Source organism: Puntigrus tetrazona, chromosome 3 (genome assembly GCF_018831695.1).
Source record: "Puntigrus tetrazona isolate hp1 chromosome 3, ASM1883169v1, whole genome shotgun sequence".
In the NCBI taxonomy this organism is placed as follows: domain Eukaryota; kingdom Metazoa; phylum Chordata; class Actinopteri; order Cypriniformes; family Cyprinidae; genus Puntigrus; species Puntigrus tetrazona.
Genome location: NC_056701.1, coordinates 20,402,905 through 20,424,865, shown reverse-complemented (window position 1 = coordinate 20,424,865; position 21,961 = coordinate 20,402,905). Strand labels below are relative to the sequence as shown.

Genomic DNA, 21,961 nt, shown 5'->3' with positions numbered 1-21,961 from the left:
TACAGTTGAATGCCTCTCATTATAGAGATCTGTTATAGTTTCCAGACATATAAAAAATTTTAATGTTATATAGGCCGATTTTTATCTGGTTGTAAAGCACACTTCAGAGGGCAAATGTGCTTCTTGGTGTCCACTAGAGGGCATTTCTGAAGGAAAAAAATGCTGACCCTGAATAATATAAAGAAAATTACTAAATGTTTATTCATTAATTGAACTGTAGTTATTCTAATATACAGATTTTCTTTATTGGGAAAAAAATAAACATCTACATGGTTTATTTTAACCTTTCTTGACACATATTATAGGCTAAATATATGTGTTGTTTTTTTTCAGAGATTTTCTTTATATTTTATAATTTACACCTGTTCTTTTTTTTTAATCTCATATTCTTTGCCATTGTTTTGTCAGACATTAACTTCACTGCAGGAGCACAGTGTACACAGGAAAGAGTAATTACATTTCTGCTGCATGAGTACTGCATACTAAAAAGATGAGAGAAGCACATTAAATAAAGAAGTTAAGTGTGGAAATCATAGAATTTACTATTTTAGACTTCACAGACAACAGTCTTCACACACAGGATGTTGATGTTTCTTTCCTGTTTTACACTTGTGCTCAAAACACATTTGTGGGCATCTACGACACAAAAAAATTTCTTTGACGTGTTCCAAATGATCTGGAGTTTGAATAAATTGTACAGAGTTATGTAAACTCTTACTATGCACTCTTGTTGACCGATTGCTATGAAACAACCAGAGGACACTATTCTGAGAAATGATGATAGATACTTTGTACATGATTGCAAAATTCACAGATTCGGGTATCCACAGACTTAGACTATAAAGCATGCAATAAATACTTGCAAAAGGAGTGTAAACTGTGCAGTACGTAAATAAAGTGCATAGTATACAGTGTGCAGTACAGAACAGTGGGGAAAGTCAGCACTGGCTGTTTCCCTGCTGAGTGGCATTAAAAAGCCGCATGGCATGGAGCAGGAAAGACCTTCTCAGTCTGCGTGTGGAGCAGTCCTTCACTGAAACGGTTCAACTGTTTGAACAAACAACAGTTCGCACCAACCGGAGGACACTATTCTGAGAATTCAAATGTTTAATGTAGTCCGATATCGTTGATTCCATCATGAATAATGTGAGAGTCACTCTGACTGAGCTCTCTCGGACCTGTTTGTCAGTTATCAACGCTATAGATGGAAGGCAGATGAAGATCGTAGACTGTATTAATGGTTTAGATGAGGCTATCGGGTGTCATCCCTGGACAGGTGTAAGTACAGCAAACGCTACAGTCACAGAATACCAAACACACCCACTTTTTAATATGATATTAAAGTAATATCATGGAGGGCAGTTACTGAACACTGAATATCAGAATGGCCTTGTGTCACAGGTAATAATGGCCATGCTGATATTTAATGTGAGTAATGGCATGCTGGAAATATTTTATTCATGAGATTATGGCATGTGAATGCCAATTTGCAAAGTCATTATCACAAGTAGAAAACGTTTCTTTCATTTATAGGGACAACACACATTCAGCAACATTTCTGTAAAGGTGCCCGTGTTAGCCAGCTGTTTTTTTTGTTTTTTTAAACTGCAGTCATATACCCTTTAAAATAATAATAATAATAATAAACACAATAACAACAAACTTTTCACTCAGTTAGCCATCATTAACCATACATGTATTACAATTATACATGCATACAATTTTGGGTTAATAAAATAACACACACCTGCACTGTGTTTAAACTATTTTTAAAAAGCACAACAAACATTTAATACTTATAAAGTAATCCTAACATACCAGAAAACATTTGGCCGCCGGACAGCAAGCAATTAAAAGACATGGAACATGTTGATAGTGGGTTAAATTTATCCTCAATAAAAGCAGAATGAGTAATCTTTATAGATTAAAAATGATCACATGTCTGGTCACATGACTTTGTATGAAGGAGTGATATGTGGTGCAATGTCTTATTAAAGGTGCAAACAGTTTTGTGCTATGTTTATAACTAAATATTGGCCTTTAGATGTGTTCAGGCCGGGACTCTTATCGAACGTGAAGTTTGGAGCAGATAAGACATTTTACGTCTCAGTTGCAACAACTTCCTGTCCCATGGTGAAACATCGAAATGTATCAGGCCACCAAGGAAACACAGTTAACGAAAACTCACAATCTTCGCAATTTCACATCTCAAGGGCCTTTAGAGGAGATTGATCAAATATAATGTTGACGTCATTAAATCTCTACAAGGAGTTCATTGGAGTGCGAATCAAACCACTTCCTGTTGCCAGCGGGTGGCGCTATGACTAAATAAGGGCATGGACTTGTGTTCAGGATAGGAGTCATATCATGTGAAGCCTAGGGCAGAGCTGACATTGCGTGCCTCAGGTATAAGAACTTCCTATTTCATGGCGACACATCTGTCAGGCCGCCTCAGACAACTACACGCAATTTAACATCACAAAGAGCCATTACATTTTAACCAAATGTGGCGTTGATCTGTTTGCATTCTTTACCCTAACCTGTTCGATCCATGCTCTGCTCAGCTCTCAGCACTGGTTTATTTTTTACAGCACTTTCGAAAGGGACCACACAAAATAAATCACAACAAAAATCCATACAATTTACAATACACTGCTAAAACCTGAAGAAATTAAATGACTTTTTTAAGCCCTACAAAATGCCACTAATTTAGACGTTTTTAAGGACAGAGAAAGCTCTTCCCAGAGTCAGTGAGAAAATACCTAAGAAGCTCTATTCCCCTTTCAGGCGCAATTGAGAAACCATCAGAATCAGAGTGAAGAGATCTCAAAAACTGATGTAAACTAATTAAATCAGAAATATACTCTGGTGCTAGGCCATGGAAAGCTTTGAAAACATATAACAGCACTTTTTACTGGATTCTATAGTGAATGAGCAGCAACAGGTTTTTATAAAACATAACAAAACGTATAAAACATCTAAAATTGCCTTTATTTAATTGCACAGTAAATATAAAAAAATGTGTACACTATAAAGGCAAACATTTCTAAACTTTCACAGAAGGCAACGAGGAATATATATATATATATATATATATATATATATATATATATATATATATATATATATATATATATATATATATATATATATATATGCATTTATTTTTTTATTTTTTCTTCCACTGCAATTAGTGTGAAGAACATCTAAAGAACCTTTTGTGCATTGGAAAAACGGGATGGATGTTGCAGGTTCTTCTTGGAAGCTTAAATGCCAACACAACACTTTTTATTGGCGTTTTCACTTTTTTTTTTTTTAACTAACAGCATTAAGCATGATGACCACACAACAAAGCCCTCAACATTGTTGGCTCTTTCTCACAACACTGAACAGGCAGCTGCGATTTCTCTTATTGTTTGGCAAAAGGTCCATCAAGTGAAAAGTCACTTTAGTCGAGGTGGTTCGCCGCAGGGAGGAAGACGGGCGCGCGCACTGAACGCTGTCTGGTCTCGCTCTTTGATTACGAGAAGAAAAAAAAAAACCCGACGCCACGCGCGCTTTCTCCAGTGCAGACAGCGGCGGCACGAGCGCCTCGGATGAACTCGGAGGATGGTTGATGCGCGAGACCTAGGCCAGCCACGTAGCGATGGCTTGTAAACCGGAGCAGCGGTGGGCTCGTGCAGTCTAGAAACTACCCGGAGCAATAGTTTGCCTGTCCGCTTGTGCATGCGACTTCACGCTGTTCGCCGAAACTCACAGCGTCCGATAGTTTATCTAAAGCGAGTCGTTTTTTTTGTAGATCTGTGTTTTATCGGATCGCTACACAACTTGAGGTGGACGGTATGAGGGAGAGGGCGCTCGTGTCTCGGGTGAGTAGTCCTTGCTACAAGTTAATTTCTGCTTTTGCATTTATTTACAGCGATGACAGTTGTTCGCCGCATGCATAGAAACCATCTCTCGGACATCTGTCAAGGTACGATGCCGCCAGTGCACGACACGACTTATTTCCACCGGTCTATCTGCAGGTTTTTGTTCGGAAAGAGCAAGAGTCGTCAAAATTGTTTTCTTGCGTAGTGCTGTTGTTGCATGCAAATGCATTGAGTCTCGTGCAACTAGCTGCTCGCAGACCGCGAGTGCTCGTCAATACGAAAGAGAAAAATCTCTGAAGGAGTATAAATCTGGGCGGTTTGGATGCAAGAAGCGAAAGTCGTCCACGACGATGATGTTAGCTTGCTATGAGCCACAGGGTTAAATAGTCGTATCGTCGCTGCGCGCGCTTTGCAAAGCGGGTCGATTAAAATCACCTCGGTTGGGGTTTTTGCGATCGCGTTTGACGTTAACAGTTTTGCAAAAGCACGCCCTGCCGTAGCTGGAGTCCATTGCTGCCCACAGCTGCATGAACACGCACTCGGGTCGGGATGTTAGCTGTGCTAGCCGATCGGCCTGCACGCCTGCCGTCCCGACCAACCAATGTTTCCTTCGGGTTAACCCTTTCTTTGCGTCGCTTTCCCAAAAAAGTTATTCTTTGCCAGTGAGTTGCCGTGCACCTTTTGCTGCTTTTCTGACCGTTTCGACGGTATAGTCTGGCTCAACTGCGCTGTGTGCCAGTATTTATGCTCGTTTTTTTTGGGTGGTCGTGCTGGAGTTTGGAGGTGTGTTGTGGATGCGCGCGCTAGGCCCTTCTCAAACTGCGGCGTTAGCTCGAGCTGCTAGCGATGGTTTTCGGAGTAGGGGGCGAAGGAATTTTACTGTTCGTTTCATCACTCTTTTTATTCACTCATTTCTGTCTCTGTCTTTGCTAAACGTAGTTTTGAACAGCCGTCATCCGCTTGTGTGCCTGACAAGACAGAAAGCTTTGATTAGCTCATTATTTTGTGAGGTTTTCTCCCGCTTCTCTCTTATCCAGTTCCCAAGCTGCCATGAAGTCTCATCAACTTATTAGGCAAAGAGATTTACCTCAGCTTGTGTAATTCACAATTCCCTATTACACCCACAAAACAAAGCGTTTCAAAACACGAGCCTAAAGAAGCATTTCAGTTCACGAGTTTAACTAGTATTACATTTGTCTACCTTGTTTTTACCTTCACTTAGTTGCTAAACAGTTTCATAATGCTGTCTTCATAACATATCATTGACACGTTCGGGCTGCAATGTTTAAGAACCATGGTAATATACATTTTATTCAGGGCCCATCTGCTACTAAACTTATTATTTATAAGATAAAGAATTTAAAATGCACAAATTTTGAATATAAAGGTCTTTATAAAGTGATGTACAAAAAGACTTGATATAGACTTGCAGTTTTTAGATTGACAGTATATTATGCTTCAAAGCGCCTATGTCTTGGGCACATCTGTGATTATGCTCCCCTGCTGTGAAGACATCTTCTTAAAGGTGAAGTGTTTGTTTTTTGTTCAAATATTTTTATTGTTTTTCAGGGATAAAGTGTTAAATACGTTGTGCCATAAAAAAAAACGTGTTTTATTCACTTAGTGTGCATGCACAAAATCGTATGTAAAAATCAGGATGCAAATTTTTTTTTTTATGATGATATCTTGACTCACCAATAATTTTCTTAATACATTTTATTTTAAACCTACAAAAAAGATTGCAGGAAGAAAAAGTGAAACCACACATGCAAAAATGACTTGATGATATTATTATAAATTATATAAATATATTTCGCTATAAATCGTGAAAGCAAGGCTTTGTTATAGCTCCAGCTGTGAGGCTCCTGTGTGTAAAAATACCCACTTAGGAAGTTACTTCTGAGAGTGACAAAAGGGCGGTAAAGAGAAGGGTGTGCAGAAAGCCTGTTTTGGCAGTGTTTTATGCAAAGACCAACTTGGAATACTCCAGATTCATTAACATTAGTATGCACCAAGTTCAAATTCATGTGCATAAAAATACAAAATCTGTGCAATAATTACTAGTGAATGGAGCCCACTCTTACATTTAAATGTTCATGATGGTGTGAATTTGGGTCGAGGCTTAGTTTATCCAACCAATGGCAGATGTAAGCCATTACTTTTTAAAGTTCAATTTAGTGTTGCAGAAATTTGCACTTCATTTTTAAAGTTTTGACGTAAGTGAAGTAGAGACATTTGTATTGTAATGTGTACTGTGGCGTACCTACGAGTCTAATGGATTAACAAAAAAATGCGAGGTGGAGACTTGGGTTTTGCACATCTCTTGTACACTGGATTTTAAAATGTGAAACAGATGAGCGTGATCTTGCAGGGTTTAAGCCGATTTCAAAAAAAAAAGAAATGAAACACATGGACATATCATTCACTCAATAAGATCTATGCGTGGAGCTAATAGGGTTAATTTTTTTTTTATTTAATTGAGTCTTGAAGATGACGCTCGTTTCCTACATCCTTTCTGTGCTCTCCATTTGCTGCTGTGCAGTGATGTGCATTAAATGTCTTCAGTTGGTGGGTTAGTTTAAGAGCATCTGAAAAGAATATAGTGACTCAGCTAGCTTGCTTGTGGTTAATACAGTTGCGTAACAGCGCTCGGAGACCCGGCGACTCTTTCTGAGTGAAAGTCAAGATTGTGGATTCACAGAACTGTCATGGTTGATTAAATAATTAGTCAGATTATCAGTGATCTGCTACTGTTGGAGGTCAGCACAAGGCCAGCAGGTCAGAGATGCTGGAGACAGGGAAAATTGAAGAGCAAAAAACTGCATTTTTAGTTGCTACCAGTCGGAGGTTTCACTTTTAGTCATTAAAACCTGCATAAATCGATCCTGAAGTCACTGACTGTAGCTACTAAAAACATTTCCTGTGCGCCAAATCCACCTTAAGATCACAGCATGAAAGGTTATTTTGTCTGCAATATCAATTAAAGAGATTAAAGTGCTTTTGGTGATTGAATGAGTAAAATTTGTTCATGGTTGAATGGACGAGGTGAGATAGAGCTTGATCCTCAATCCTTGGAGATATGATCAGAATATATAAGCTAAAAGTGAGTCATTTTATTGGTTGTAGAGATTTTGATCGTGTGATTGTCACCCACATCAAAGCAGCTTGCTGCTGTTTTTTTTTTTTTTTTGCATGTGCGAGGAAGCCCGGCATTAGTCACCGTTATTGTCCACCTACTTGCTCACGACGATGAGAGTATCGGCCTGAGGCGTTGCGAAACTTCAGTTGCACTTGTCAGTTTTGAAGCAAGAGAAAAGAAAGCATTGATGTTGTCTTCACACTGAATTCCACTCTGCCTTTCCTCTCCTGTATTGCACCAGAGCATGCAAATTCTAGACCTGTGAGTGGCTGCAGACACCGACAGATGTGTAGATGCAAACGTCTTGCATTCTCGTCAAGCCTTTTCCTTCATTTCCTCCTCAGATGTGTTATAGATGCAGATTCTCACGCTCCTCCGGGTGCAGCGTTTCTGCCGTTCTGATGGGTGCGCTCAATTCAAGAGTCGCTAGCTCTTTGGAGATCTTCACGAATGCAGAGCATCGTTTGGTATTTAAAGCGACGATTTCGGTCTTATTAAAACGCACGCGACAGAAATTACGCACGGTGGAAAGTGTGCCGGGCCAGTCTTTAAAATACACACAGTTATGTGTTATATATTCCGGCTACTTTCCTGTAACTCCAACGCACACGCTCTGAGATGTGTGACCCCTTATGCACCCATCATGTGGTCACATACACTGCGCTCTCCAATTCTCAGAAAGTTTCAAAGCGCACAGGAAGAAAGGTGGAGGTGTGTGTATATGGCTGTATCTGTGTGGGTATGTGTTTGTGTGTGTGTGTGTATAATTGTATATGTGTAGGCGTTTGTTTATGTGTATATGGGTTTATTTGTGTGGGTAGGTTTTTGCATGTATGTGTGGCCGTTCCAGCAAAGTAAGCTGTCTCTGCAGGAGAGCTGCATGATTTGGGCGAATTACGTCACCCTCTGTAGTTACCATGCAAGGTTTAAAACTGAGCTGAATTGTGTCTTTTTCTAGGTGTTGCTCCACTGTGTTACTGCAAACAAAAGACAAGCAGGAATCATATAGCATTACTGCTATGCTGAATGTAAAGCTGAAGACATCGATACCTCAGCTATTTGCTGCATTACCTGAGATGATACAAATCATGAAAAAAGAGACTTATGAACTGGTTCTTTTTCCATATTGTGACACACATCAGATCGAAACGGATTGTTAAATAATGAATGAAATGCAGGATGGGAGCTTTATTCAATGCATCGCTTGTTTATAGGATGGAGGCAGATCTGAATGTGAGCTTGCGGTCGATTTATAAGAAAGTGGCAGAGTTTAAGCGGGCCAAAGGATTGGAGAAGTCTGAAATACTTAAACAGAGAAATCTATAATTTCACTAGAGGTTTAAATTCATTTTTCTGTTGAAGGCCACAATAAAATTTCAAATGGAAACATGCACGGATTAATTATTCACCGTAAGATCAACAGCATGCATGGAAAATTAATGGGGTGAATATACATTTCAAGCCAATGTCAGTTATTTATGAAAAAAAAAACGGTTCATACGTTATTGATTTGAATTAGGGCCAGCTGAATCCATTTATGGTGTTTAATATTATTTTATTTTAATGTTTTAATAAGTGAATATGAAAATATGGGCCTCAAAGGGACAGTTAAAGTTACCTTAATGTTGCTCTAACTTGTGACTTTCTTCGGTGTAGGGGTGGCTGGTATATCAGGAGACATGATTCACTGCTAGAATTTTGTCAAGCTGTTGAGATTTTCAACTGTAGTTTTTATCGTGGTTACACACTCAATGTGACAAGTGGTCACGTGGGCAGCTCTTAAAACGACAGTAGTCCAATATTCCTGTTGTCTGTCATTAAACAACAAAATAGAGAAAATCTCTCACTGACGTTTTTTTTTTTTTGTACAATGATAATCAATGGGGTCCAAAATAACATTTAACTTTAAATCTTTACGTTTTTAACACAACATTTTTAACTGTTTAGCTTGACATGAAGTTCATGAGGACATGAGGCTCATCTGTCCCTAAAGGTGACTCAAAGGTGTTAAACGTTATGCCCTTGATTTTCATTTCTTTCAACTTTTCATTTCTGTTTTAACTGCCCTAACTGTTACTTTTTTTTCGCTTTTCATCATTCAAACGATGCTTCCCCACCCTCAGACACGTGGTAGTCGTGACCTTTTAAGCTTTGCATACATTCACAGTATAGTTCATTGTATGTATTGTCAGACTGGAATAAAATTAACTCACTTTTCTTCCTAGATGATCGCACGCATCTTTGAGTCACATGAAAATGTCTGTATCTTTCTATACTTCGACATTTGCATCTGTGCAGTTCTTGGATCGTTTTACAAAAAAAAACAAAACATTGTTGACTCAAATGAAATTCTTTGAAAATTTGTAGGTATATTTTCCCACCATGGCTTACAGAGATGGGTTAATGTGAGTCACGCTGTTGATCTCTTCACAGATGCAGCATGCGGCAATCAGACCAGACTGTAATTATCTTGGTAGTCACAAGGCTTTAGATTTTATCATGTAATGCATGAAGTACACAGCCAGGGCTTTACAATGCATTATTGTTCTGAAGGGCCATGTATGTTACACAGAAATATTTGCCCAGCTCACACACACACACACACACACGATGGCTGGCACACATACACTGAAAGTTCACAGAGAGCCAGGAAGTCAAGGTCGAAGCCGTTAAGAGTAGAAAGCAAAAACAGCTATTTTTCCTGTTTGTGGCTGCCTTTACTTGTTGTTTAGGTGGTGTTGTTTTTGATCGTGATGACTCAGCATGTAAGGTAGGGTCTTGTTTTGATCTCTGTGAATTAACAGGGTCACTCCGTATCTGATCTATTGGTCTGTAGTCACATATTGGCAAATAAAGGAGCTATTGATTTGGGGAAGATCATTCCTTGAGCTCACACACCCCCTTCCCACACCCGTTTCAAATCACTCACAGTGAAACTTGTGGTCTCGTTTTGGTTCATCGGTGTGTAACTGTCTAAATTTTCAGTTGAATTTGTCGCTCTGTTGAGTGAATGGCATACAGATTAAAGACAAATGGCTCAATCATTTAGCTGAGTAGATGTGATTTTTTTTTTTTTTTTTTTTTTTTTTAAATTTAAGTTTATTTAAATAATGTTTTTAAAAATCTATACATGTACAAATTGATTTTGTATAATTTTGTATATATAAATTTGAAATAGGTGTTTGGTCTACAGTATATAAGAGAAATGATAATTGTAATCACTTTTCAATTATTTATTATAAAATAGTTAGAAATGACAATCTCGGAGGCAGTAAAAAAGACTTACTAAATAGCAAATGCATCTGTTGAAGCAGAATATAATACACACACACATGCATATACATATATAAATGCACATGCACACAACATTACGGGGGACATATCAGAGTTCAAAAGAGGACAAATCTGTGACCCAGACAGCAAGTCTTTGTGAAGTATCAAGAGATACGGTATCCAGGGTAATGCCAGCGTACCACCAAGAAGAACGAACCACATCCAACAGGAGTAACTGTGGACTGAAGAGCAAGCTGTCTGAAAGGGATGTCCGGATGCTAACATAAACCACAGCTGCCCGACTCACTGCAGAATTAAATGTGCACCTCAACTCGTTTCCACAAAAACTGTCCGTCGGGAGCTCCACAGGGTCAATATACATGGACGGGCCACTATAGACAAACCTTTGCAATATCATGGCATTCTCTAGACCCAATACTTTGTTGTAGACCGGCACGTCACTGCCAAACCATTCTGGAGGACCATGTGCAATGGTTAAAATGGCATACAGATAATTTATAATACACACACACACAGACATATGTATATATACAAAGGTTGTACAATGAAACTGAAACGGCGGGTTTTAGACCACAATAATTTATTAGTGGCCAGAGGGATTTTGAGTTACACTTCTTGCAGAATAGTGGCCAGGTCACTACGTGATGCTTGTGTGTGTGTGTGTGTTGTGCTTAATACCTATTGAGTTCACTTTGTATTTTAGAGTATTAAAAATTGCTAATTTTTGCCTCAATATTTGTTAAACTGTTGTATTGGAATATGTGACTGGAATTTAAGGTGCACAAAAATCAGTTGAACATTCATGATCAGATTCACTACAGGCCTAGTTGGCAAAGAAGCAACACTCGAGCTTTCGTTTTGGGACAAGCTATCTTGCAGTAATGGAGTGTGTGAGCTTGTCACATATTAGTTAATATTAAAACAAATATGTACAGAATATGATAATATGTGAGGTTTTCTTTCCCCATTGTGTAAGTGTGTTTTCTGTACATAACTTCTTGTGGTTTAATTTTGAGCTGCTCACACACACTTACACTGAAAAACGAAACGGTTGCGGTTTGGTGTGTGTATCTGATTAGTAGTGAGATTCTAGATGTCTACACCTTAACCAGTCTGCAGTTTCGTTTCTCTTTCTTTTTCCCTCTCTTATTCACTTGCTTGCTTCTTTCTCACACACACACACACACACACACACACACACACACATACATATGAAGGATGAAGACCGGAAGGTTTTATCTGGTAAAGGTCATTGCATTGACTCATTTCAGAGGTGTTGTTGAGGTACAAATATCTGTGTTTGGTGACACACTGCTCTTGTTTCAATGGTAGTTGTGGTTCATTTACCAGCTTTGATGTACTGAATTAAATGTGATGTCTTGGGTGACACCTGATATAATTGCTTTAAATTTTCTTTCATTCCTTGCACAGCTTTTCTCATTGTTTTTGCTCTTTTTCAGGTAATATCTGGCTGCAGGGTGCTGATTCGGAGCAGCTGGTAATGACTGCGAGATCTAAGCGCTGAGTTTAGCGGCGCAGAGGCGCCATCACATCACTGACAGAGGAGAGGCGGCTTTTGTGTCTGAATCAGCAGAGATTTGCAGATGAGTTGCCGCTATTGTCTTTCCACCTGAAACAGAAATGCGGAGAGACGTTTGGATTTAAAGTTTGGATCTAAAGCCAAGACAAATTTCAATTGAACGTGAGTACTTTGCGGTAAAATGTTTTAAGACTGATTGAGTTGGGGAAGGGGTTTGTCCTGTTTGTTGCAGGCTGTTCAGTTTGCAGTTTGCAATAATCTCATCATTGTGACAATTAAAAACTGCTAATAACAACAATAATTATTATTTTGTTTCCTGTCAGTGAGATTTTTGTATTAAATTAAACATAAAACATACACCTGTGGTAAAAAAAATATTATTATTATTATATAGTATTTCAAATGTATAGTATTTAAAGGGATAGTTCTTCCAAAAATGGAAAATGTATTTATTACTCGCCTTCATGTCTTCAAACCAGTAAGGATTTTGTTCATCTTTGGAACACAAATTCAGATATTTTTCATGAAATCTGGGAACATCTTTTTCTCTCCATAGACATCAATGCAACTCACACGTTCAAGGCCCAGAAAGGTACCAAGGACCTCATTAAAATAGTCCATGTGACATCAGTGGATCAACCCAAAGTTTTTACAAAGCTATGAGACTTTTTGTTCACACGGAAAATAAAAATAACAACTTCATTCAACAAATTCTTTTCTTCCCTGTCAGTGTGCGATTCACATCCATGAGAAAACAATGCATGCGTGTGGTGCTGCTGATGCAGATGCCAGCGTTCTGCCATAGAAACCGGATGTGCTGCGCCTTTCAAGCAGAGGAACGCACACACATGCATTGTGGTACTGTCGTGAACGTGTCAAAGACTGACACAGAAGAGAAGAAACGGATTACAATCACTGGGCCTCATTAAATATTTGTGTAAATTCAGCTGAAAAAATGATCATCCGCAAAAATGACAGTTCTTTCTAGCACTGTAAAATTGCAGTAACAACTTAATTTCTTTATTTTATTTTTAAAAGTTAAACCAGCAAGCTTTTATCTTGGTGGAATACTGTAGGAAGACAATAAATCTTCTTTTATTATTGACGGCAACCAATTATAAAATCTTTTCATTACAAGTTTGGAAAGATTATTAGTGTATATTGTGTTTTCTGGTGCCTTTTTTTATTTGAAACCCCCCCCAAAAATAAACCCAAATCGTAACTTTGGTTTTATTTTAATTAATGATGCAGCTCTAAAACATTTGTCTCACTTTTCTCATACCCTTTTCTTTCTCTTTTGTGTCCTAGTGAAAGTAATGGAGGCTCGGTTTGGGCTAGGCTAAGGCGTTTCACCTCATCTCTCCTCGTTTACGCTCTCTTGCCCTCCTCTCATTCTATCGAGAGGAGGGGTACATTGCCTCCTGTATTACCTTTGACAGGAAACGGTGGTTATTCTCAAACATAAAGAGGTAAGCAGAGGGATTTATCCCAGCGATCGGCTGCTGATGAAGTCCTGCCAGACACTGAAGGAGGAGGTGTCTGGCCCGGAGATGATGTCTCAAGAGGAGGGGCAAATGACTCAACCCTCCCAAACGTACTTCCACAACACCTCTGCTCCTGATGCCGAGCTGTCAGCAAAGCTGTACAAGCGAGAAACCGCAGCCAAGCCATACTCCGTGGTCATTGACAACACGATGGCTACAAGGCCCGAGTCACAGGTGTCCTCAGACCTAAATCCCCATCCTGCCCCGATTCAGCCTTTTTACCGGGAAGGGTCGGGAGCAGTCGCGACGAAGAGCGGAAACTGTGGGACGTCGGAAGATTCTGAAGCCGAAGAGGGAGCCGGGGCGGAGGACGAATTCAAACGAGGACAGATCATTGTAGAGGTCAACCTCAATAACCAGACCCTGCACGTGTCCAAAGGAGACGACGCGGCAAATGCGAACACTGCCGGAGACGACAAGAGCAATAGTGAGGAGGACGAAGAAGAAGAGGAGGAGGACGATGAAGAAGACGAGGAGGAAGAAGATGACAGCATTGAAGATGACTACAGCGCTGAGGAGGATCTGGATGAGGAGGATCAAGATGATGAGGAAGAGGAAAACAACAGTCGGCGAACAAGAGCGCAACGGACGCATAGGGGTCGAGCCGCAGCTCCACCGCGACGAAAGAGTCGCCGCGTAGCCGCTTCATCAACCGGGAGCCTAACCACTGCAACTGCCGGAGTTACCACCAGGGGCCGGAGGAAGAATGCAGAGGGCCCACCCCAAAAGCGCAGACCTGCCAAGGAGGCCAAAAGCTCCGCCTCCTCCACCACAGGAGCGACAGTAACCGGAGGGGGCGGGGCCAAGGGAGAGGGCGAGGAGAAAGAGACGCTAGCGTGCGAAAAATGTCCACGTGTGTTCAACACCCGCTGGTACCTGGAAAAGCACATGAATGTGACGCACAGACGCATGCAGATCTGCGACAAGTGCGGGAAGAAGTTTGTGCTGGAGAGTGAACTGGCTCTTCACCAGCAGACAGACTGCGAGAAGAACATCCAGGTGAGGGCATCTTCTCAAACTTGTCTTGAAAAGCCACATGCTTGGTGAAGTGCTAGTACTGTTAATAGACATCAGACCGAATCTGTGGGCGGGGCTAAACAGGATGTGATGTAGAAGCAGGCACTGATATTCTGTGGAGACAGTGTTTGTCCACACATTACATTATAGAGTTCATCCCACACGCTATCATTCTGACAGATTGTCTACAATATAAGCTATTTTTGTTTTTTTTTTGTTATTTAATGATTAGGGTTTTTAGTGGCAAAGACTAAAGTGCAATTAAATGTCCAATATCAACCAAATGATTGATAACTGAAGCCTACATCTCGGATTTGATTTGAAATATGAAGTATCAGTCCTGACCAGCAGAGGGAGACTTCAATCATGTTTCGAGGACCGTTGAGACTCAGAAAAGTGTTCTGAGAGTAGATATAACACAAAATGTTCTACTTGTCCTGTATAACAGCGTGTCTCTGTTTTTTTGTGCCCCAGTGTGTGTCATGTAGTAAGTCCTTTAAGAAGCTGTGGTCCCTCCACGAGCATATTAAGATTGTCCATGGCTTTGCTGAGAAGAAATTTGCCTGTGAGATTTGTGAGAAGAAATTCTACACCATGGCTCATGTCCGTAAGCACATGGTCGGTACGTACAGTTAATGTGCACAGACACACTCCAGCACCTCACGAGTGAAAGACATCCTTTTAAATGCCTATACAGGCACAACATGCATATGAAACCTATGTATGCCTAATACAGCAGGTGTTCTGTTTGTCTCTAGCTCACACAAAGGACATGCCGTTTACCTGTGAAACCTGTGGAAAGTCTTTTAAGCGCAGCATGTCACTGAAAGTGCATTCACTGCAGCATTCAGGAGAGAAGCCCTTCCGTTGTGAGGTATGATGTTAGTGTTATGAGACTTATCCTAGAAACATTACATTTCTAAATTATCCAAAAAACTGATTGAACAAGGTGAGGGGAGATATAATCGCTGTTACAAGGTTGTTGCAGGTTGAATCCTTGTTTGATGTCCAGTGTAAAGTCTGGGGCCTAAACCAAAAACGGTTACAAACCACTGTTCCACATAAAGCATTTTTCCTCCTCTGAAAAGTTCCCTTTAATTGCTTAAATTGGCACACGACTAAGCTGTTGAATTTGGCAGAGTATTTATATCCCTCTTGGCACCATGGTTTCCCCAAATTGAACCCCCAACGGATTTTTTATTTGTGGCTTTATTTGTCGTTTTAAGCATCAGCGACTATTAATGTAAAGTACATTCCGAAAGTCAACGATTATTAAGCAAACTATATTAAAATGATAATGTTATTCAAAATTTTTATTCCAGTCTCTCCGTATTTAATTTGTTTTTGGCAAATGCTGCAGAATTCAAATGCAAGCACAAACAACGCTGTATTTCTGTATATTTGAATGAGGGGGTGAATAAAGATTTGTTTATTACCGTTCATAGAATTTTGTTTGTTACATTTGTTTACTGATGCGTCTTGGCTCATTTCTGTCAGCAGTGCTGCTATTACACTAGAGCTGCTCTGAAAGTGCTGTTTGTCAGTCAGTAACCAAACCTCTGTGTGCTTGTGTGTAAATATACACAACAGAAAATGAATGTATTTTTGATGAACAAACTTTTTTCTTTTTGCAGTGGAAATACCGTTACTTCAGCTTGAATGGCTCCTTTAGTACTAATTTCTCCATATTTTTGCCATCGCCCTAACCAGTGTTAGGATAGAAAACCTGCTAACCCATTTCATTTCAGTTGTAGTTTTGCTGATTTAATACTAAAATAATTTTTAGATATGTTTTTCAAAATACAAAAACCGTTTTAACTTATTATATATTAATTATAAATTAATTCTATGTGCTTTAGTTTTTAGATACTTTGTTGTTTCGGTTATATTTATGGCGCCCTCTTGTGGACTGTTGGTTTAGAAATCTTGTGTTCGCTGATCTTTTCGTTCTAAATGAGAATGTTACTAAAATTCAAATGTAATTCAGTTTTTTTCAAAAATGTAAGTGAAAAAGCAACTCTAGTGTAGATGGACAAATGACTTGTCAGTAGAATTTTTTTCCATCATTACTGTTAAGTCCGGGTTTTTTTTTTCACCCCACCTCAGCTGTTCTTCTCCTTAGAAATGCATTGGGGGTTAAGGCTCTGTGAGGGTGGTCAGGGTGGGGCTCATTGGTTTCACTTAAGTGTGCAGGGTGAGAGAGTCTGAATGCGTGGGATTGGCCTGATTCCTATAAATAGTATGTCAATGACAGGCTTATAAACCGTAATGACAGGTTATTATGGTTGTATTACAAAGTTGGGATTGCTTCAGTCTGGCCCTGATTTGAAGCAAGGCTGAAACAGCATCCACCCACACGCTGTCTATTTCTGTGTGTGTGTGTGTGTGTGTGTGTGTGTGTGTGTGTGTGTGTGTGTGTGTGTGTGTGTGTGTGTGTGTGTGTGTGTGTGTGTGCATGCAGAACTGCGACGAGAGGTTCCAGTACAAATACCAGCTGCGGTCTCATATGAGCATCCATATAGGACACAAGCAGTTTATGTGCCAGTGGTGTGGCAAAGACTTCAACATGAAACAGTATTTCGACGAGCACATGAAGACACACACAGGTGAGTTAAGCCCCATGGTGAATGAATAGATTGTCTGTTTCGTTATCTTTCAAACCCATTTTGGAGTTACTTTTACTATAATAATTAATTAACAGAGGCCCCAAAAACATTTGGACACACGTAAACCTATCTAAATGCTGTTGCTTTAGATAAGAAAATAACAATTCAAATGGAAGTTGCAACAAACAGATGTTTCAAGCAGAACAGTTCACAAAAACCTTATTTCATCTTGTGAAAACTAACTGTAAATATTAGAAGAGAAATATATGGGTGAGTTTTTAAGTTAAAATACACAAAATAAAATGTGGTAATCCATATGACTCCAGTTGATGAATCAGTTTCTCCTGAAGTGAAAATGACGAAAATTGTAATCTTTTTAAAATTTTACCAGAGCAACATAAAGATGTTAGACATTTATTGGAGCATTATTTGTTTAATATAACGTCATAAACCAATTTAGCTTTAAAAAAAGTACGGTTTTTGTAAACATGTTAATTAAAAGCAGTCGTAAAATATTTTCAGATGTATGTTTAGTGCTAAAAAAGACTGGAAGAGTGGAACAATTCTGTTCAAAAGGGTTAAATTGTTTATTTAGTGTTGTTGAAAAGACGTATAAAATGTTTTTATAAAAATGTCCAACATTGTCCTAATGTCGTTCCAAATGTGTATCTTTCTTATGTTGACGATAAAAAAAAAAGATATTTTGAGGTACTCTGGTAATCAAACTTGACGGTTCCCCATGGCTTCCATAATAATTATTTTAGGGATGCACCAAATGTTCGGCACCCAAAATTGTTTGGCCAAAAATAACAAAAAAACGACCGAAAACACAGAATAAATGATGCTGAACAATGACGTGATGTGATCAAATATAAGCATGCGCTCATGCAGTAAACATGTGGACGGTGAGGCATTTAAAAGTGTCAGAAAAAAACTGCAGACCGTTTTCTTATACATTCACAAGTTGCTTGTAGCCTTTTTAAACAGCGCTGTTTGCAGTGTATCTGCTTGTTAACCAGGCTTCAAAGTCCAAATCTGCTCTGAAAGTACTAGTCAGCTGCTCAATAACATGTTCCTGCATTTTTTTAAATAAAATAAGAAAAGACTGCAATAAAGATAATAATTTTCAACAGTCTGTTAATATATTTATTATAACACTCATATATAGTGTTCCAGTTGGGATCTGTAATATTTTCTAATGTTTTCTAAATTCTGCCCAGAAAGGCTGCATTTATACAGTAAAAAAATCATGGCTGATTGAAGAAGGGAGTCTCAAAAATAGCCAGTTAAATTGTGCTTTGCTGGTATAGTTATAAATATATTTAAGAAATGTTTAGTGTTAAGTAAATATTTTTAACTTTGTAAAGCGTTTTTGTATTAGAATTTTTGTTTTGTTTTAATGTAAAAAGCACATTTTGTCTTTTTAATGTATGCAATTTTGAAAAAATTGACAAAATATATGGAGAAAATGTGAAAAACCATGTTTGTTATTCAGCCTTTGGTCCATTTTTTCATTTTGCTCAGCCTCAGCCTGAATAAGAAACTTACCCAGGTTTGGAATGATCTGTATAATAATAAAGAAAAAACTAAATTTAGGTGAAGTTTTCTAAAGAATTGTTGCTTTTGTTTTCCTCGATTCAATTGGGTTTATTAAAGATTTTTATTATTGGAATGTATTAGTTTTTCTATGTCTTTCTGACGTTTCCTCATATCCTCCAGCTAGTTCTTCAAGTCCAACCTTATAGGGGACACATTTAAACTCTTGTGGTTAAACACTCCCAGATGTTCCCTGTAATAACATCAGACCTAACATCAGGCCTGCTGCTCGTGTAGCTTTATTTTCAGTGAAATAAGATCTCATTTCTCCTCTTCATCTCTCCCTCTTTCTTTTTTTGTTCAGGTGAGAAGCCGTTTATCTGTGAGATCTGTGGGAAGAGTTTTACCAGTCGGCCCAACATGAAGCGGCACCGGCGCACTCACACGGGGGAGAAGCCGTACCCCTGCGAAATCTGCGGTCAGCGCTTCCGCTTCTCCAACATGCTCAAGGCGCACAGAGAGAAGTGCTTCCGGGTCACCAGCCCGGTGACCCTTCAGCCTGCCAGCATGGCTCTTCCCATTCACCTCACCGGCCACGCGCCTTCTTCAAGCCACGCCCCTAGCCCAACCCAGCCCACACAGTCGACGCCCGTGGGCCCCGTAATGATCAGTCCCGCCGCGGCAGGGCCCCTACCGCAGCGGGTGGTCACCGCCCATGGCTTCTCTCATTTGCACATGCAGACGGCGCCCGCGCAGCATCACCCCGCACACACTCACACTCCTGTCCATCACACAGGACACGCCCCCATGACGAGCCACGCCCCTCAGCAGATCTCAGTGCAGCCTTCTGTCCTGCCCCCTTCCCCAGCACTGTTTAAGAGCGAGCCAATAAACCACTGCGCACACGAGGAGGCGTACCTGCGACAGGGCGCCGCTCCGCAGCACCACTGAGACGGTCTCTCGAACACAAACTCACTAATGTGAAATCAGGTGCTCGCTGGAGAACAGCACACGGACGGACCACATGCATCGCATTCTCACAGGAATCTGAAAGCTGGAACTCAATGTAATGCAATGAAATGTTTGTGTGCGTATCTGTGTGTACGTATGTATGTGTGTGTGTGTGTGTGTGTGTGTGAGAGATATAGAACTGATACTACAAACCAACTTGCCACTAGCACTCGTGACCAAACAGGACTGATCTCTGTGAAGCGATCTCAAGAACACAAGCGCAAACTTCCTAAAGCATTACTCGGATCCACTTCACCTCACGCTTCAAACTCTGTCACAGCGATCAAAACGATGGGCCGCTGGGATGTCAGCGGCACAAATGTGGCTCTCTCTCTAACTCTTTATCAACTCAGCTGCTGTTGCAAAGGTTCTACGGGTTTAATCGTTCACAGGTTAAAGGTCTAGATTTCAAAAAATGCAGTGTAACCTCTTTTAGAAACACAGGTCTTCCCGACAACGGAAAATATTCCTGTTCTACATAACGAATCGTATACAAAACATAGTACTATACAGCACTTAAGCCGTAAACTCAGCGTAGTCTAAATGACTGAAACGTTTCTGTTGCCTGATTGTGGTCGTCAGTGATTTTATTAGAATATTCTTCGTCTTTTTTTTTTTCCTTTTAATTATTAAATAAAATGAAAATATGCTTACTGGGTAATGCCTGTAGCTCTCCGGCGCGTTCGGTCGGAAGTTGAGACTGTTAAGGATGACCAATGCTGTGATGTGTCATAGGAAGACTGCAATTAAAGGAGAAACGAGATCATTTATTAGTTTTACTGTATGTTCTATACAACCTAACTCACTTACCAATATTTTTATTTGTATAAAGTAGATGCTCTGTGAGACTTTTTAAAAAGGAAATCGGATTTCTATGTTGAATTAAGATGTGTGCTTGTGAGAGTCTATGTGATGAGAAGATGCAGAAAGGGTTTGTTTCTAATCATGTATTCAACCGAATGTAGGAGCGGAGTGTGTGTTTGCGTGTGTGTGTGTGTGCGTGTGTGTGTGTGTCTTTGACTGATCTTATGCCTGTGGTGCTGGTATCAAAAGCTGCTTTTTAGTTGCTCCCTGTCTTTTCCTGGTACATGATTCTTCATCATGCAGATGACTGGTGTGTGAGCGAGCGTTAAAATCATTGCTTATATGTTAAATAGTGACGTTAGGAGCAGCACAGATAAAGCGATCGAAAGTCTTGAGTTAATCAGACTCGGCTGATTGATTGATTGTGAATTATATTTGTTCCCTCTCGTTAGACAAAGGCATCTGTCCTCTGCACTTTACTGCCAAGTAAGAGGTTTGCGCAACTGACAAAGAATTGTTTATCATGTGTCTGACATGTGAAAGATGGCTGGCTGTTGGAAAATGGGGAGAATCGCAAGGGGATTGGGATTTTTTTCGTTATACGTCAGAGAACTAGTTTGTCCTGAAGAAAGCTGTGTTTTGCCTTCATGCCTCGTCCTCCTCACCTGAGAAGTATTATTGGTTCAGGTGGCTGTCGATCACATGTTTGTTTGTTTTCTTTTTAACTCCGTGTCTTGGGATGCTTGTCTGATTCTCTCCATTCTCCATCAGTTGAAGGAATGCACTTTTCTAATAAAACCTTGCTAGGATAAGAAAAACAAGCAGACCATAATAATGTTTATTCTTGTGAGGTGTTTTTACTCGAATCTCTTCTCAGCTAGTCTGTTTCGACTTCTCTACCCTCTCGACTTCAGCAGTGTTTTATTTTTAGCGTTGTGTTTGGTACAGAAACATCTGACCTTCGTTCGGTTCTGTTTTGTATTGTTTTCCTGTTTTTGAGACACCGTGATGGACTTGCATTAATGTTGGGCCTTTTTTATATTGTTCATTTAACACTTTCTGCTAACTTTAAAGAAGTAAAATTGAATTAGCCACAAGCACAACTCACTTGTCTGAATTTGTGTATGTGTGTATTATAATTGTGTTTGGGGGAGACTAACAGTATTGGAAGTGGGGCATTTTTAATGACTAGAAAGAGCCTGATTTGCGAGCATGACCTCAATCTCTTTATACCTTTGACCTTGTTTAGTAAAGATTAGATAGTTATATGCAAGTGCCTTTGGTTTTCGTCTTGCATTGATTTTGGAGGAGTAAGGCAAGCTCTTAAAAATTAAATGCACTTTTTTTAAAACCTTTTTAATGTAAAAATGTTAGCTTTATCTAAACACAAAAATGGCAATATCAAAATCCTTGCTCTTGTGGGGATTTTTTTTTTTTTAAGAAAACTAGCTTTTTCCCACATCTAAAATAGCAGCAGGTTTTGTGTGAGGCATAGATTTATAGGGTAGGGTTAGGGAGAATATTTTGTACAGTATAAAAACCATTATGCTTGGAAACCCATCTCTGTGTGTGCAAACTGAATGCAGAAGTATCGGTGAAGC

The 21,961-nt window shown here is 39.6% G+C and overlaps 1 protein-coding gene across 4 annotated transcripts; it reads left to right on the top strand.

Moving 5' to 3' along the window:
- Positions 1 to 3,381: 3,381 nt before the first annotated feature.
- Positions 3,382 to 21,463, top strand: znf652 (zinc finger protein 652). Of its 4 annotated transcripts, XM_043235169.1 has the most exons (8): positions 3,382 to 3,869; positions 11,763 to 12,004; positions 12,399 to 12,434; positions 13,151 to 14,385; positions 14,878 to 15,025; positions 15,162 to 15,277; positions 16,865 to 17,009; positions 18,910 to 21,463. In XM_043235169.1, exons 4-8 carry the CDS (start codon positions 13,348 to 13,350, stop codon positions 19,494 to 19,496), a joined length of 2,034 nt encoding a protein of 677 aa, XP_043091104.1. In that variant the 5' UTR covers positions 3,382 to 3,869; positions 11,763 to 12,004; positions 12,399 to 12,434; positions 13,151 to 13,347; the 3' UTR covers positions 19,497 to 21,463. The 4 variants fall into 4 exon arrangements, with proteins under 4 accessions (XP_043091104.1, XP_043091102.1, XP_043091103.1 ...); XM_043235167.1 differs by lacking the exon at positions 12,399 to 12,434; XM_043235168.1 differs by lacking the exon at positions 12,399 to 12,434 and having other exon boundaries at positions 3,382 to 3,973.
- Positions 21,464 to 21,961: the final 498 nt, after the last annotated feature.